The 18,417-nt window shown below is 39.3% G+C and overlaps 2 protein-coding genes and 1 long non-coding RNA gene across 3 annotated transcripts in view; 2 read left to right on the top strand and 1 right to left on the bottom strand.

Moving 5' to 3' along the window:
- LOC119490573 overlaps window positions 1-18,417 on the top strand; it is an 839,978-nt gene that overhangs the window by 572,105 nt on the left and 249,456 nt on the right. The gene's annotated exons all lie outside the window — the stretch shown is intronic.
- tac3a (tachykinin precursor 3a) lies at window positions 7,263-9,454 on the top strand. Its single transcript, XM_037774074.1, has 7 exons — window positions 7,263-7,490; window positions 7,843-7,958; window positions 8,186-8,285; window positions 8,489-8,518; window positions 8,611-8,664; window positions 8,802-8,868; window positions 9,156-9,454. The coding sequence occupies exons 2-7, from the start codon at window positions 7,857-7,859 to the stop codon at window positions 9,172-9,174; spliced, it is 372 nt and encodes a 123-aa protein (XP_037630002.1). The 5' UTR covers window positions 7,263-7,490; window positions 7,843-7,856; the 3' UTR covers window positions 9,175-9,454.
- c1galt1a (core 1 synthase, glycoprotein-N-acetylgalactosamine 3-beta-galactosyltransferase, 1a) lies at window positions 9,446-17,136 on the bottom strand. Its single transcript, XM_037774052.1, has 4 exons — window positions 16,976-17,136; window positions 14,753-15,010; window positions 12,700-13,364; window positions 9,446-10,808 (listed from the first exon to the last, which is right to left on the bottom strand). The coding sequence occupies exons 2-4, from the start codon at window positions 14,961-14,963 to the stop codon at window positions 10,473-10,475; spliced, it is 1,212 nt and encodes a 403-aa protein (XP_037629980.1). The 5' UTR covers window positions 14,964-15,010; window positions 16,976-17,136; the 3' UTR covers window positions 9,446-10,472.

Genomic DNA, 18,417 nt, shown 5'->3' with positions numbered 1-18,417 from the left:
TCCAACACTGACAGATTATCACCTTGTAAAAATGTTATGGCGAACATGTCAAGAAACAATGGGCTATTCACACATTCAGCAAACGCAGAGCAACTTTAGCAATTATTTCATGCATCTCTCAACCAACTCCTGTGGGAAATATACGGCTGCTCAATGCTCCACTATGTTCACCAGCTAGTCACTCACTCATTTCTGTTGTTGGGTGCTGTGGATATAGCGTACAGTCGATTTATTAGAGCTTTTGCCTGCTGTGGCTAGAAACGAGGATGACGAGACTAAACCAAAAAAAATACCAAAAGATCAAAAACAGTTGGCCATAAAACCAACCACTACTTTACCCACAACATTTGAGTATCTACTACTACCTCAAATCAAACCTACAAAATCTGAAACTATTCTGATGACACCCCAGCGAAGAGACCTCTGTTTGTGTATCAATGACTCTGTTTACCTGCTATTCCACTGTTATTCCGAATATGACAATATTCCGAATTTGATATGTGTCATGAAAACAGCATATTCTGTTAAGATATTCAGAAGGCCTTATTCCGAATGGAGCATTTTCGGATTAATAAATGTGGGATATGCCGATATTATTCAGGTTTTAGGAGCATTCTTTGGATATGTATACAGTGCATTCGGAATATGCGTCTCAATTGGGGTTTTAATAGCAGTTTGCAACACACAGCCTCTTTTCTGCTTACGGCCAGCTCTGTGCATTGTACACAAACTAGCCGACAGTTTGCTGAGATGCATGCCCACATTTCTGGTCGGAAGGAGAAACACACCTGCTTTTAGACATAATGAAATACGTGGATATCAACAGGTTTTTGGATATGCGCAAATAAAGCAACGCCGACCTTTTCAAGAAGGTGGTTGAAGGAATGAAAGAGGGAGGCACTGAAGACAATGTTTGCACTCTTCTACTGACTGGACTAGGCAAGAGTTTGATTGAGAGGTGGTCCATCCTGTATTTAAGTATTTTTTGAAAGTGCCTGCTCTTTTCCAAACAGTTTCAAATGACGGCCTCTTAGATGGTTCTGTGTATCTGGCGGGTCAGATTTCTGTAGCTTTGCCTTCAAGAGAAACACGACGGTCTCGATGTGATGTGTCAGAGTTGATCAATAGCTGACCCCTCATACCACAAAAGCAATAACAGCTGTTTCTTGAAGGTAAATTAGGTGAATGCTCCATGAATAATGTGTGTCATTGACTTGGTCTCCAGTGAAAAGAGACAAAGTGGAGCACAAAAATGCCAGCAGTCATTCATAAGGTTTTATAGGGTTTTATTATTGCCTCTGAAATTACCTTTAAGCAGGACTCACCTTTGGTCCTGTCTTATCATTGCGGCAATCTATAATATGTATTTTGTTTTGAAATAATCGTGAGCGTACAGTGGGCATCAGGCAGTGATGGATCATACACTCAAACCTCTTAAAGCTCATCACATTGAACCTTCTGACCATATTAGCAAATAATAAAGAACAAAGGGGTAATCCAACCCCCTCAGGAGATGACTGTCATTATTGAAATAGAAAAGAGCAAAGATCAATGCGGCCTATAGTATTTGCAGCACTGTCATGGGAAATATTCCGCATAGTCTCATGGGTATCTGTCACATCACAGGTGAATAAAACAAGTGAGGTTGTTTGGTGTTTGTATGTTTATGTGTGTGTCTGTGCTCTCTCTTTACATTTGCATGCTGCCATTACTGCATCTATGAAGGTATAGTGTGCTCACATCATGGATTGACACAAACACAAGAACACTCACACAGCAGGAAGGGACAGTTCCTAATATGAAATGTTCAAATTCAGACGTTGACTAATGTGACCGTGAAGTGTTTCATGGTTTCCAATTTCTGTCTCAGCCCCTATGTTGCACACTTTGATCTCATGATTCCATAATTTCCCTTGACACAATTTTATGAGCAGGCGGGACAGAATGAAATAAGAAGCAGAGAGAGGTCAAGCCTGGGCAGGTCAGTCAGTGCAATATCCAGGTGTGATGGTAGCTCATTTGCTATATTACTCTAAAAGACTATAACTTGTTTCCACTAACAAGTCATTTGTTTGTAGCCAAATCTTGACAGGTTATAGCCAGTGGGCAACCTCCGGGTCTGAAAAGTGAATCCAATGAGGAAGTACCTTAAACTTGCATTCTTTCTATCAGCCAGCAGGGGGCGACTCCTCTGGTTGCAAAAAGAAGTCTGATTGTATAGAAGTCTATGAGAAAATGAGCCTACTTCTCATTTGAGTTATTACCTCAGTAAGCGTCAACATGAGTTTATGGTCTCCATCGATAGTTTCAAGTCTTCTTCATTACATCATGATGTTCATTTATTAAATTATGGTCCCATTTAGAGTCAAATAGACCATAAAGCAGAGTGTGCTTTACGGCGTGGCTACCTTGTGATTGACAGGTCGCTAGCACGGTGTTGTCCGGTCTGGGAGTTGTCCGTGTTTTCGTCTAACAACTTTAACTCTTTCACAGTGTGTTTTCAGTTCATGAAAGTTAACTATAACATTTTGGTCGCCTAAAAATGTCTTATTCAGTGTTCGGTTGTACTTAGCTCCACCCTCTCGTGTCACTTCTGGTTGCAGAAAAACCAAGATGGCAACAACCAAAATGCTGAACTCGATGCTTCAAAATGGTAGCAAACCAATGGGTGACGTCACGGTGACTACATCCACTTCTTATACAGTCTATGGACATGTTTGAAGGCTTTTCTGTCAGCTATTGATCAACTATCTCACCTGTCATGACTGCTACTAAAGTGAATGCTGCTTCACTCCTTCGCACTACTGCCACCACTTTATTAAAAGAATACATTCTGCATTTTGTTCACTTATTTGTGTCCCAGGCTGAGTAATATGTACATGGCTGCATATATTACAAATCCAATGAGTTTCTGCAGGAATACAGTGGGTTAAACGCCAATGGATAACATTCAAACTGAATGCAAAGACAAAATGTTTGGAGAGGTGACAGCAGAGTAATCACCAAATGGCAGAGGAAGTAAATTTAGCATGAGGCGGCCATCACATCTCCCCACAGCAGAAAAATGGCAGCATTCAACACGCAGTGCAAAGAAAACATCTTCATATCTTGGATATTGACGTGTATAATAATAAAATGTCAAATAAAGTAAACGCTTTGGCAACAAACAAAAATTCTTCAACAAACTTACAATGGCATGCACCTCTTCAGGATATAAAACACACAACTCAACTCACCTGATAGCACCTATTCTATCAACTACAGTGCAAATAAAAGCCAGGACAGAGTGTAACCGGCTCTGATTGCCTCTGTGATGAACAGGATGCTAAAGTGTCTATCTCCGAGAGTGTTCTCACTGCATGATGAGTAGAAAATAGGCAATGCTGTTACCAGACGGACCAGAACAGGGATTCAAGAGTCTAAACAGCATCAGCCTTATTTTCTCCCACAGGCCTCAGTGCCAACTATCGTCACCGAGAGAAGATTAAAGGGGACAAAAAGCTTTTGACAAGGAGAGAACAGAAAAACACTTTTAGGAGCTCTTTGGAAAACACTGAAAAAAAAAAGAGAATGTGTTTTGGTTTAGCAACAACACAGCTCACAGTTTCACACACCCGACGTGGTCGAATGCAAATAGACTTTCAAAGCACATCAGCATCCATGCCAGTCTTAAAGAAACAGTCTTCAAATTAACATTTAGATGGAAGCGACACTTCGGGACCTTACGAGTCAGAGATCGGCGAGGAGTGGGTGGAATAAAAAAAACTGCATCCATCAAAGTCATTTTGCATGCCCCAAGTGGACTCTAAGTTAAATTCTCCCATTAGATTAGAGCCCATTAACTCAATTATTGACAGGTACATCTTATGATCTACCGTGGAGAGGCCTGGAATCGTCTAGATCTGCTTATTTTAGTCTTCACGTCGCCACGAGCAAGAACGAACAGCAGGGACGGCCGCGGAGTGTGTGAAGGACTGTTTTCCTGTTACTGTGTTCACACATGCAGAATCCCCTTTGGACTTATTGGCCAGTGATTGCAAGCTGTGCATCCAACCCCAGCCTGTATACAAATATAGCTAAATCTACACCCTGCAATCTCTCGCACATCATTGCAATCACTCTCTCCTCTCACCCTCGACAGACTCTTCTTTTCCGTCTCCCTCTGGTCGCTTATTCTTTCATAATATCCCTCCCATATAAGGGCTGTCGTGTCACTGTCTTCTCTCAACTCCAAGCTGGAACTTACTTTATATCTTCTCCCTCTCAGGCTCTTAAAGCCTGCACAAATGGATGATTGGCAGCTCCATTAGAGAGACAGTGTGACTGTACTCCGCGCTCTATGTGCTGCTCTCCTCCTCCGGACACACATACACAAAAGAATTCATCTGTATTCTTGTCTCCTCACATGGACCTCCAAACTAACTGAATTGACAGACTGTTTTTTCCCTCAACTTTGTGGCCTTCTACAGTCAAATAGCTATGTTGGAAGGTTGAATAAATGATAAAGACGATGTGTCCATAAAGACACATATAAAAAATAAATTCTGTCTCCATCAGGGTCTATTTTTCCCTTCTCCATTTCTCTCTTCATATGTGTTCCATGGCAAGGTTATCTCAATCTATTCAGCCTGTTAAATGACAAAATGATTTCATGAAACTGTTAATGGGGTCAAACCAGAGGAAATTTTATAGGAAGATGACATTCATACGGTCTGCTTGTTACACACATGCAGATAAATGTGTGAGAAACATCTGAATAGGAGAATGATGAAGCCACACAAAACTATTGCAATAATATTTTTCAAGTGGCCAAACCTCAACACAAATCCTGCCTGCATAGAGACACACTCCTTCATACGCATCATATGATCTTAGTAGGAGGCTAAGCTGTGTCTTTTTATCTTGGTCTTCTCTAACACTGGTCCACATAGCCACCTACGTATGTGGGCTACCTGCTGTGAGTAAGCCGACCGTGAACGTCCTGCTGACCTTTCTGCACCGATGTCAGCCGCTCCGATGGGAGCCCATACAAAGTAAGAATTTTCATTGTGACGTGTGCCGGTATGGAATGACATCCAAAATGCAATACAGCAGAGGGTGCATGTCATATCATTCAGCAGTGCGCAGGGCATGTGATTACCTGTGATGTATTGCAGGACGTCCATCGAGCCCCACAGCACATCCAACCCAATATCCATAAGCTTCCCCTGCCATGGCACATTGTGGATAAACAGCCCCTGGCACTCTTTCCCTGTGCTAGTCCAAAAACAGAGTCACTTTGATTACCAAGGAGGATAAAAGAACACTCATCAATAATGTAAAAATGCAATTAATGACTTCCCCCTACCTCTGTCAGATCTCCCATCCCGAACCCCTGCACTGCTGCAATCCCCACGCTACATACAGGAACAGGACAAATATGGAAATGGGAAGTCATAACTAAAACATAGCAATGTTAACCTTTTGTGAAATGCACTATTTGGATTCTCGCCCGGTGCTTTGTTGTTAGGTGTCATACCCGCTTCCATCTATCAGGACTCCAGAGGCCGTTGATATCTACAATAGTTCCGCGTGCATGTTTTACAGCTATGATCTCAAACTTTGCTTTGCTGAAATATTAATGCTTCTTTGCATTCCGAATGTGTGCGCAAACACCAACACGGTAATTGCTTGTGTAATTGCAAGAAAAAATGATAGGTTTGGTATGAGCATTATATTTGAGTTGTTTTCAGCTGCTGATAATATACAAGGGAAAACATTTTTTTTCATGAGACACTTAAACATCTTTTCAGGATTTACATGAATACTAAATGTTATTCTCCAGCCTATGTTTGTTTTATAGGAAATGATCAACTAGATCACGTAGTGCTGCTTCGAGGTAAATGCATATTAAATAAAGTGTCACACAGTCGGTGCTTATACAAGTTACAAGACAGACATCTCATCTCACCACCTGTCAGAGCAGTTTAAGAGCAGCCGGGAAAACTATTTCAAGTGACCCTCTGAATCACGTGTTAGTCATTGTGTCGATGCTATGACGTGTCTGTCCCAACAACTCGTGTCTGGATTTTTAGTCATGGTGACAACTCAGCCTGTCTGTCTGTACTGATAATAACCACTTATTGATCTGTGTTCTTAGCTCAGTGTGTCGTGCTCTTGAACAGTGTCAAAAATATATTTGAATTGGCATTTAAATTCATACAATATGGTGGGAAATTTAACCTGTTGATCCATTAACCAAAACCCAGACAGGTGGACAAATGTTTGTTTTCATGTCACATTTTCTGTATGAATGGGTATTACAAACACACAGCTCTAAAGTCACATACATCACCGTCCTCTAGTGACATGCAGAGGCAGCTGCTGTCTATATAATTACTTCCTTAAAAGATTAGCATCTTGACAGTGACCATGCAGGCTGGTCAATGGAGTGGAAAGGCACCTATAGGAGCCTGTGAGGATGGAGGATAAATGAGACTGCTGCTCTTTGAAGTTTTATTTCAAACAATATGATCAGCTGCAATTACAAATGTTTATTTGTAACTGTCTTAGCCAAAGCCAGCTGCGGTTGGAGCCTATAATCTTTAAAACCCTCCTGTTGTCCTCGGGTCAAATTTGACCCGTTTACAAAATTCACTGTCATAAATATGTATTTCTTTCATCTAATTGCCCCAAAATAACATGGTTGGTTCCCTACTATGGTCTTTGCAAAAACAATTAATGACCACTACTTTAGTTGAATTCTGGGTGTTTTATTCTAATTTAAAGCATCTGTGGTCCTACCTGGGTCAATTTTTGAGGACCACAGGTGTCATTTTGTGCTGCCATTAAAAAAACATTTAAATGGTTTCAAAACAATAGTCTAACTAAACTGTTACATCTACCCGTCTGTGATAATCCATCAACATTATGTTCCTCCAATAACTTTAGTCAAAATAATTCATAATTTCTGCTTTTAAAATAAAAAAATTAGGTAGAATTTCACAAAAATGAGGTTTATTAACCTTAAACTCCCCCCCCCCCAAATTTTTTTTAAAACTTGTGGCAATGAGTTGGAATGAAGTTGGTCAAAAAGGTGTAACACAGAATTGGGTGATAATTTATACTGTATGATTTATAAACAGTCGAAGTAGGTTCGTGGATGGGCTTGAGTCCACGAACCTGTGTCCTCGTGACGTTGCCTAGAAGTGTTTTAGATGGTGTGCGTGCGTACTGGTGAGGCAACAGCTCTCAGCAGCATCATGACCATCAATGAGTATTCTGCGTATAGCCTTCAGCACAACGTGATATAAGAGCTGATACTCCACCTACGCTTCAGTCTCTGATTGGCGTTACGCAGGTATCCAGTTATTATTTATTAGCCCAAAGCTTGGACGCCTTTATTTATCCTGAGCAGATCTCACCGTAGGATCTATCAGTTCCCACTTTCCTCTGCACCAGGACGCACGCAGACGACTCTTTTACCAAACTATCTGCTCGACAGAAAACAGGTAAAGAAAAAAAGATTACTTTTTAAAAATGCTTAAAGTAAAATGTTTATTCTATTTGTAATAGTTGTCTTTTTCTGTCATGAAGAAGTGGATTTATGGTGACTTTTTGGAGAGGAAACGTGAATGTTTTTTCTGGATAGACACAAGAGTATCCAAACATTCATTTACTGATTACATTAGAAATATGATTTATGAACTATATCTTTGTAAACCTTACACCGCGCGCTTTTACGCACCAATTACGCAGCGGGTTATGCGCAACAGGTGCAATTGGTTCCTGATTTTAAAGCGATATTTTTACCTATAAGGTAACAAATTAATAAAATAAATAACTATACATTTTCTCGTACAGGCGGTGCTGAGAAAATGAGGAGAGGTTTGCTGCTGGTGTTTCTGTTCCTCATCATGAAACTTCGATACAGCCAGTCCAGATGTGAGGAGCCTGGAGCGCGCAGATCAACTTCAGATGTAGGTTTTTCTGGAGCGTAATGGCAAAGCTGATTTTCAGATTATTATTATTTTTTTTCATATCCTTTTTCCCCCCAGATCTTTCAAAAGAAACTGATTTCTTTATTGTTTAATGGCAAAGCTGTAATGGCAAAGCTGATTTTCAGATTATTCTTTTTTTTTTTCATATACTTTTTTCCAGATCTTTCAATAGAAACTGATTTATTTTTTGTTTCTCATAATTGCAGCAGACCACAGGCTTGGACAACCTCAAGAGGAACATTCTGAAGAGGTATAGCGATTTGGATTATGACAGCTTTGTGGGTCTGATGGGAAGAAGAGATGCAGGTGAGTCTCCCACTGATTACATTCAAAAGTTAATAATAAAAACAGTATTAATGCTAACGATAATAAACTAAAAAAAAAAAAAACGTCCAAAATTGCAATTGTAATTTCTACATGATCATATCATTTGGATTTTATTTCCTGAAATGCTCTGTTCTATTTCACAAAGTTCTTTTTTTGTCCTTTTCGATTTCATTTCGTATCAGATGCAAACGCTGTGCAGTCACCACAAAAAAGTAAGTGATTTAGTAATGATGTGATGCTTTCTTTAAATTCTTTAAAATCATCATAAAAACACTAAATTTAATGTTGTCATTCTTGTTTTTAGGGGAAATGCATGACATTTTTGTTGGTCTTATGGGAAGGAGAAACTCAGAGCCTGGTGAGTCTGGCAATTCACAAGCATCAAATATCCGTAATACCCCTGTTGGCTTTTGTGGGCATTCAGATTCACGATGTTCATCACAAAAAGAATATATCTTTATGGGACTATATATATTGTAATGTCTGCTCTCACAGATAATGGTCCCTGGAGGAGAGAGAATACAGAGAGGAGAGGCATTTTTCTCAACAAGTGCAGGCTGAGGTGAGTGCCTCTTCTTTTTCACTCAGTAGATGGAACATCTTGAAAAAATAAAGTCATTGCTTAACCTTGCTAATAAAGGATAAAACCATATGGGACAGAGGAGCTTCTGATGATACAATATCTGCTGTTCAAACTTTAAAGTCTTAAAAGCACTGCTGACTCAAATGATGCTTTTCAATTCTAAAAAGTAAATCTCTAGTTGGCAGTGTATTAAATGCTTTATTTTACACATTTTAAATGCACAAGTGTCGTAATAATACTTATATGTATGATGTGTTTTGTTGCAGGTTTCTACAGGGGCTGTAGACATTCATATACCGAAGTAACTCTCTCATCTGGCATCAAGGACGGAAGATCACAGAGAACACAAACAATGAACTACATGTCTGAAGGAAACAACTAAATGGCGTGATTCACACTGTAAACCTGCCAGCTGGCTTATGAAAGTGACCATAAACTACACAGATTGTATTTGTTTTATCTGAAGACCAAACGTGTTTAGTAGCAACAGCCAACACGTTCTGTTTCTTTATCATGTTGTTATTCTTTTTTCTTCAAAACATCAAAATAAACACAATTTTTTATACATCATTTATTCATTTTAAAACGTCGGTGCATTTTCCTGCAGCTGTTTATGAGTGATTCTTCAAGCTCGACACCAGTACAGACAGTAATGTTCAATCACAGCTGCTACCATGTTTATTGTTGGGTTATATAAAATTACTTCACAAGAGGGATGCATTGTGTAATACTGTGTTCATCAGAAGTGTTCTCAAAAAGAAGTACAGGGGGTTTCAAGTATGCACTTTCATATCAGAGCATCTCATCTCACTCAAAGGTAAAAAGAAAAAAAAACATTTTTAAACAGCACAGTTGTTGTTCCTACTGAAACAGACATCGTATCACTGCTGGCTGTGGATGAAGAGTCTGCTTTAACTATTCAACTGCAGATGGTTGAAAAGGAAATCAAAGGAAAAAAACAAACGGACACAGAGTAAAAACAAAAATTGTAATTTTAAATATTGCATGTTGTTTCAGAAAGCCTAAAAAACTCAATTTCAAATTATTAAAATTAAACTTCTGAAAAGTAAAACCATGAACATCAGATTTAACACCAGAAAAGCAAAGATGTTGTATAGAAAAGAGGCTAAACCTTTTGAAGTTGTGACACAAACACGGACTGCAATTTATCGCTGCTCTCCATTTCAAGAAAAAAATAAAATAAAACAGTGAATTAACAATGATTCAATCTTTTCATACTTCTGCTGCTGCATTATTGGCTCAAATCAGGTTCTTGTAAAATACATTAAAATAACATTCTATGCGCATCTTCCTGCATCGCTCCAAGCACATCCCTGTGACTGTGTAACATCATAAATTCATAAATTAAAATGCTGATTATGTCAAACTTATCTCGGTTGAAAATAGCCAAAGCCATACAGAGCTGCCACTGAATCATATTCAAAACTGTAAACCACTCTCACTGTGAGTGCTTACAGTGTCACACTGGCTGGAATCATACTGTGATCAGATCAAGGAAGACCTGTCAGGAGAAAACACTAGCTGACACACTGTAGGGAAATCACCCCAGCTTAAACACAGAATCAGCGGTGAGTGACTGCAGTCCTGTTCTCAGTGATGCGAGAGTTTAGATCGTCTTTCCCCCCTTTCTCCAGCTCCGTCTCTGCTTTAGTTTGGTTTCCACTAACATAGAGGGCTAAAGTTGTGTGACTCCTTCCGTCCGTCACCTCCTGAACCCCTTTGAGTCCCGCCGTCTGTGAGAGCGGGTCGAGGCTCAGACCCTGCAGGCGTAAGGAGGGCCGGTAGCGTGGCCTGTAGCCGTACGCTCTCAGGTGATAAGTGTAGTACTCAAGCGTGTACATCAGCTCTGCTTCTACATAATGGAAAGATACTGCCAGGTCAGAGCAGCACTGCGGACCCTGAGGAACAATAACACACACAAACACACACACACGTTAGCACGTAGGATTGCACAACATATATTCAAATGATATTAGAACACACTCAAAATATACTACATGTAGCATTTTGGCATTAATAGTAAGACATATAAACAAACATCAAACGTCATCCACCTCACTGCAATCAGATTTTACTGCACAAATGTGCCTTGCTTTAAAGCACAAAAGAGAAATTGACCACTAACAACTAGTTGTAGACACAAGGTGTCTTTACTATGAAAAGTCCTTAGAATATTCGCTTCCAACAACTTTATCCATTGAATAAAGATAAACTTGTAATGTAAGGGGAACATTTAAGTGGGAACATTTTGTGTGCAAACAGGATTTTGAGCAAATATGGTTTCCATTTTATGAAGAATTAACTGACAATTTTGTTGTCATGGGGAACCTAACAATTGCCTAAATTGTTGCGATTATTAGTAACAAGTCACTGTAATATCCAAAAATGATCTGTTCTTGTATAAAGATGCTACATATAGCACATCTCATGTGTTTGCATTTACATTTAGAATTTGTTTAAAGAGGACCTATTATGCTCATTTTCAGGTGCATATTTGTATTATGGGTTTCTACTAGAACATGTTTATAGGCTAACCTCTTTTCACCCTCTGTCTGAAACGCTCTGTTTGACCTCCTGAGGTAAACTGAGGTAATAAATCAAGTGAGAAGTCGGGTCATTTTCTCATAGACTTCTATACAACCGGACTTCTTTTTGCAAACAGAGGAGTCGCCCCCTGCTGGCTATTAGAAAGAATGCAAGTTTAAGGCACTTCCTCATTGGCTTCACTTTTCAGACCCCGAAGGTTGCCCACTGGCTATAACCTGGCTACAAACAAATGACTTGTTAGTGGAAACAAGTCATGGTCTTTTTGTTTTTCATCACAATAAGAAGAATATAGAATATCCTTATCTTTTACGTTTGTATAAACTGTCACATGCTGACAGTTATGAAACCAAACATTTCCATTTGAGCAGTCTGATTAAAAAAAACATAATTACTTCCTATTAAACTTTCTATTAGAGAACATTTGTTTTCTTGTTCCCCTTTCAAAAAAAGACAGAGGACAATACTACTCCATACACTGGCAATCAGTGTGTGACAGCATCAGTAATGAACCCGTCTCATTTTAATTGCAAAGTACAATAAATGTAGCATCATCTGTGACAAATTGGCCAATTTTCCCTTTGTTGACAGGACATTGTCTCTGCTGCAATCATCTCCTTTAAAATGAACTCATTTCTGTTTCAATTCACTCGTTCTATGCGGGGGTCAGGTACGGCATTAGAATGTGCCAGATAATCACATATTAATTCATTTAGTTATTATCCCTCTGATGAGTCATTTATAGCAACACCTACAAATTTATTTAATACGTCAAAATAAACAGTATAATGCACACTACACTCACTTTCAGTCAGAGAATAGGTCCCTACGGTACATTTCAAAATAAAAGAATAATTCTCTCTGTTGAAGTGCAGATGTACACTAATGATATTAAAGGATTTTCAACTAATAGCATGTCTACTAACCTGACTTGCCCCTTTTCTAATAAGGCTTATCCACTCCACAGGATGTCTGTCTTATCACGTAGCCGCCTTGTGCTTTAATGGTGACATTTAAGACAGCTTACAGAGTAGACATAAACAAGAAATATGAGGAGAGAGGGTGGTATGACATGCAGCAAATGGCCCCGGAGAGAATCAAACTGGGGATTTTGGAGTTATATGGTATACATCTGTCCCATTCTAAAGCATTTTGAGCACAGGTGTCATGTATTTTTGTTTGCTTTTACCGTCTCTACCAACTCATACTATAGCTCACAAATAAAACAGAAGTGAAGGGACTTGCCTCAACAATTGGGTAGTAACAATAGCTCCAGTACCAGAAGCTCTTGGAGAACTTGCCAGTTAGATGGTGCTCTGGCACAAACGGGTGGAAAGTCTCTCGATGCAAAGTGTCCCTGGAGTCGCCCGCCAGGACGCCCATCTTCTCCAAACACTGCCCCAGCGCCAAGTCCTCCACAGGTGTGGTGTGCGAGCAAACTTTGGTGCGAAAACCTTCCACGAATCTCTTGAGGGCTTCTTTGCTGAGCACATAGCCGGCCCCTCCGCTCATGTAGCCTTGCTTGGTGTACGGCTTGAAGCGTTTGCCAAAGTAGACGGGCTCTTCAGGGGTGTGGTTGGACAGAATCCAGCGCAAGTTGTCCACCACCACGTAGGTGTCATCGTCTGCTTTTAAGAACCAGTCGGCTTCACTTGCATGGTGCTCATAGACATAATGGAAGGCTCGGATGGTCTTCCAGTAGAGCTGGTCGCGGCCCTCCTTGGTGCCCAGGCCCACAGTGGGGAAGTCCGGGTCGTCCTCGGAGCTCATGAACACCACCACGTTGCAGTGGCGACTCCAGGTGGCCCTGACATGGCGGGCCTTGCTCTGCAGGTTATACGGCCCCGTCATCACCCAGCAGAGAACCCGTACCTTCTGGTACAATGCATCTGCCACCCGGCTGTCTTCATCTAGAGGGAGACAGTAAACAGTGTGACACATAATGTTAGCTGGTGTGCAGTGGAGCAATTGCATGTGTAGTTCTTATCAGGAATGCCACACCACCCTGGCACTCCTCACACATGAGCATGACTGCTCCATATCCAGTTTACTCCACATTCGTTGTTTTCATTTCATTGCATTTTGCTACGTGAATGACAGTTGAACCTAGAAGTCTACATGCCTCAACAGATTAGAAAGCCATCAAAGACTGCAGAGCTGCAACAATTAATGGATTAGTTGTCAACTATTAAATTAATCGCCAACTATTTTGATAATAGATTAAATCGGTTTGAGTAATTTTGTAAGAAAAAAAAAATAAATCACAATTCTCTGATTCCAGCTTCTTTAAATGTGAATATTTCCTGGTTTCTTTACTCCTGTATGACAGTAAACTGAATATCTTTGAGTTGTGAACAAAACAAGACATTTGAGGATGTCATCTTGAGCTTTGGGAAACACTGATCAACATATCGACATTGATTGACCTGTTGCAGCCCTAGAAGACAGTTAACTGTTAACTAAGGGTGAGCAGGTATTAGTCAATCCTCTTCCCTTATTTATGGCCTCCGTGTGCATTTCCCTCTTTTTGCTTCTCCACTTCCCGATCACCGTCATCATGCGATTACATGGTAGAGTTCAACATTGTTTTTTTTGCCCGACTGGGCAAGTGGGTCAGAAATCTTCCTGCCCGATATCAATTTTTACTTGCCCCTATACAAATTGTTTTATTTATTAGCGGTTATCAAATAACAAAAATGACCACAGTTAACTGTCATGTTTAATTTTTATTTAAATAAATCAATCTGGAGTTTCGCCCACATCCTCTAACGCCACCCAACTAACCTCCTGTATCCAGGATAACTGAAATGCTCGCTTGTGCTTCAGCTCATAAACTTTATTTTTAACCAATGCTATTTTCTCGCGAGTGCCCGATCGGTACTGCACATGTGCAACACTCAGATGAAAAGCTACTTCTATCATCAGCTCTAGAAAAAACGATGTTTAATTATTTTTTACCTCTAGATTTACTAGCCTGATGTGGCATTTTACTTGCCCCGGGCAACCGGGAAATCCTTATTGTTGAGCCCTGTATGGATGTTATTAAATAGTGGTATATTTTGTAAAATCCAGCTATGATGGGTAAGAGATACAAGGTTTTAATTAAGAAGGAAGCTTAATGTAATACAGCTCTGATATCAAATCCCATGAGTTCAGCCAACCTGACATGCAAATGTCACCCTGGAGATGACAAAAAAAAGTATCCATCTATAAAATGGCCATATAAACTCTGAATAAACTCTATTTGTCAGCCCATACATACTGAGGGATTTTATCAGTGTGAAAGAGTGTAAAGCACCTGCATGATGAGGGTGGAGCAGGTTGATGAGAGCGGCTCCCTCCTTCCTCCAGCTGGTTGGTCTCTCCGACACCGCTGTGGCTTGTTCCTGAGCCTCTGTCAGCACGGGGTAGCTCCTCTCAAACCACACCTGGCGCAGGAAGAAGTAGATGCTGCAGGCCCCGACCAAGAAGCCCAGGGAGAAGGCCCATCTGGAGCTGGAGCCCTTCATGGTGAGACCGTCCCCAGCACCGTGATGTCCCAGTTACAGCATGATGACTACATGGGAACACAACACACCAGGATGGATTTGATAGACTGATTAACCTGAAATGTTATATATAAAAAAGGCAATAAAATCCAAATGGCGAGACATGTTTTTGATGTGCTACTGTGCATTAAAAATGAAAAGATGTGATGTGGCTTAAGTATGCTCTGTTATATCATATTGGATGCATTTTAAGCATTGCCCCCTGCAGCCTAATCCCTCCTCCCCTCCCTCCCACATTCACAGGGATGTGGTGCCTTAAGCAAACTTTAACGTGTGTGTTATTGCAATACATTTGGACAGGGAAATCTAAAACCACAGACAACCGTCTCACTAAGCTGGAAAGCGTCTAGACTTGAGAGTTTTTGGAGTCAGTACACGGACACTGAACTAGTGAAGGACTGTGAATGTGTAGAATTTTTGTCAATCAGTTAATCAAACTATATTTATATAGCACAAGTCATACATCAAATGCAACGCCATAAAGAGATAAAAATAACACAAGTTTAATTAATAAATAAAAGCATTTAAATAAATATAGACATTTGAATTATTAAAATAAAGTATAGCATAATAAAACTGGTAACTAGGTAAAAGCCAAGGTCAAAAGGTGTTTTCAGTTTTCTTTTAAAAGGTATCCACACTCTCTGCTCCCCTCAGGTCCTCCGGCAGGCCGCTCCAAAGGCTGGGGCCATGGTGGCGAAAAGCGGCCCCTCCGTGAGTTTTAGACCGGAGGACCCTATAGAAACAATTAAGAGACAACCACCAGAGGACCTGAGGGATCTAGTGGGTGCATATCTTCGGGAGTGAGACCATTTAGTGATTTGTAAACCAATAAAAGAATCAGGTAGCCAGTGCAGCAATTTTAAAACAGGTGTCATGTGTGCTCTCCTTGTTGTGGCCCTGGTCAACACACAAGCAGCTGAATTTTGTATAAATTGAAGTTGATCTATGGCTTTTTGGGGGTTATGCCAAAAAGGAGAGCATTGCAATCGTCAAGTCTACTAGTGATGCACAAGCTTATCAGTATTGGCCTGAGAGGAACGGATGCACTCTGGCAATATGTTTCAAGTAATAAAAGGCAGTTTCGGACACACTCTGGATATGGGCATCAAAAGTTAGATTATGATGACACCTAGGTGTTTAGCCTGGTGCCTGGGACTTCAATTTAGTCAGTTTCTCTCTCTGGGGCCTCTGCTTCAATGACGAGTACCTCAGTTCTGTCCTGGTTGAGCTGAAGGAAGTTCTGAGCCATCCAAGCCTTTCACTTGAATGCAGGACTGTAAATCCGAAAGTGTGCTCCAGTAAAAATGATGATTTGTCCCACTAATAAATGTCTGTAGAGGCTGCAGGATGGCATCATCACTAGACTTGTGTTTATCTTTTAAGGCAGATTGATTTAAATGCATTTAAACTAAGCTATAATAAAGCTTAACATGTGAATTCAGTTTGCCATTTTTGACATGAGGACTTATATAGAGGAGTCCTTTGTGGACATGGACTGCACACTTGACACAGTGTCTCTGCTCATTTGATTCTCTATCTGTTGCATCATGGATGAGGTTAAGGACCCCCAAACCAACCTGAGGCAGATGTTAACCATTAACAGGACGAGAGTAAAAAAAAAAAAAGAGAGCTTCCCTTCATTATCCTGACAATAAATCAAATAGGCGACAAACCATTCACCCTAATGGAGGCATTACATCAGTTTATATCAAAAACACATGACTGAGACTGCTGCGACAGAGAATTAAAGCCATGTGGAGTCCACATCTCTCACCATAAAGCTGCTGAAATGTTGTCATTATGCACAGTAGCAGCAGCTGTGTGTATATTTACATTTACAGTCAGCAAAAGTATCATCTCCACCCCGTGTGTGTGTGTGTGTGTGTGTTACCTTTGCTGGGGCATCAGTCATTTATTATGGGCACGATAAGCCATTTGCAGCGAAATATAACGGAGAAAACGGCACAAACCTGCTACACCTGTCAGTCATATCGTCACATGATCCGATGTATTGTTTCTGATCGAAGTCGTCCCTATTTTGCGTCGCCCAAATGAGATGATTAGTGAGAGGAAACAGCCTGATCGGTGCAGAATCACATTCTCCGGCATCACTGGAGGCTTTAGCTCTGGAAATAACGGCCTCTCATTGGCTGGCTGCCGGTGACGTAGAGGAGGAAGCAGCAGCCTTCCACACCCGGAAACGCATTAAAGACCTGAACGTTTTATTTCTACTACATGTGTTTATTATTGTTATTATTATTGAAACGTGTAAACTGTAGATGCTGAGCGATAAAGCGTGAGGAAGAGGGGTAAAGCTGTTGCTCTGTTAATCTTGGCCACTAGGTGTCACCCTAACAAAGCCTAAAAGATTAACATCTACACTTATTATATATATAGATATATATATGTGTGTGTGTATATATATTTGTTTATATATGTATGTATATGTATATATATGCATATATATATATATATATATATATATATATATGTATATGTGTATATGTGTATATGTGTATATATTTGTTTATATATGTATGTATATGTATATATATGCATATATATATATATATATATATATACATATACGTATATGTATATATATATATGTATATGTGTATATGTGTATATATTTGTTTATATATGCATGTATATGTATATACATGCATATATATGTATATATATGTATATATACGTGTGTATATATATGTATATGTATATACGTATATATATTTGTTTATATATGTATGTATATGTATATACATGCATATATATGTATATATATGTATATATACGTGTATATATATGTATATGTATATACGTATATATATTTGTTTATATATGTATGTATATGTATATACATGCATATATATGTATATATATGTATATATATGTATATATACGTGTATATGTATATACGTATATATATTTGTTTATATATGTATGTATATGTATATGTATATATATGCATATATATGTATATATACGTATATGTATATATATATGTATATGTGTATATGTGTATATATATATGTGTATATATATGTATATGTATATGTATATGTATATGTATATATATATATATATATGTTTGTATATATATATGTTTGTATATATATATATATTTCAAAACAATAACTTCCGATCTCTAAACAATCAGATTGTTGTCCACAACAGATTTGAATTTCTCATTCAAAGCAAATTGCATGTGTTTTTGCTCATGTGCAAAAGAGTTCAATAACCACTCGCACATCAAAACTGATACGTTGATTCTCAGTGAAGTTGTCGTCCTCGTCACAACTTCTAAACCTTCTTTCATCGTTTGAACCATCACATGCAAAATGATCCATCAAAATCTGTTAGACATTCATGTATATTCTATAATGACAAGGAGGAACAATTTGTTGTTTTT

Source organism: Sebastes umbrosus, chromosome 6 (genome assembly GCF_015220745.1).
Source record: "Sebastes umbrosus isolate fSebUmb1 chromosome 6, fSebUmb1.pri, whole genome shotgun sequence".
Lineage (NCBI taxonomy): Eukaryota > Metazoa > Chordata > Actinopteri > Perciformes > Sebastidae > Sebastes > Sebastes umbrosus.
This window is presented reverse-complemented; position numbering and strand designations above follow the sequence as displayed.

Bases quoted from the DNA above. Each gene is read 5' to 3' on its own strand.
- c1galt1a (XM_037774052.1), bottom strand. From the start codon at position 14,963: ATGAAGGGCTCCAGCTCCAGATGGGCCTTCTCCCTGGGCTTCTTGGTC. The intron at 13,365-14,752 runs GTGCTTTACACT...GTCTCCCTCTAG, and splicing joins GCTCCACCCTCATCATGCAG to ATGAAGACAGCCGGGTGGCA. The intron at 10,809-12,699 runs GCAAGTCCCTTC...ATTGTTCCTCAG, and splicing joins GTTACTACCCAATTGTTGAG to GGTCCGCAGTGCTGCTCTGA.
- tac3a (XM_037774074.1), top strand. From the start codon at position 7,857: ATGAGGAGAGGTTTGCTGCTGGTGTTTCTGTTCCTCATCATGAAACTT. The intron at 7,959-8,185 runs GTAGGTTTTTCT...TCATAATTGCAG, and splicing joins CGCGCAGATCAACTTCAGAT to CAGACCACAGGCTTGGACAA. The intron at 8,519-8,610 runs GTAAGTGATTTA...TCTTGTTTTTAG, and splicing joins TGTGCAGTCACCACAAAAAA to GGGAAATGCATGACATTTTT.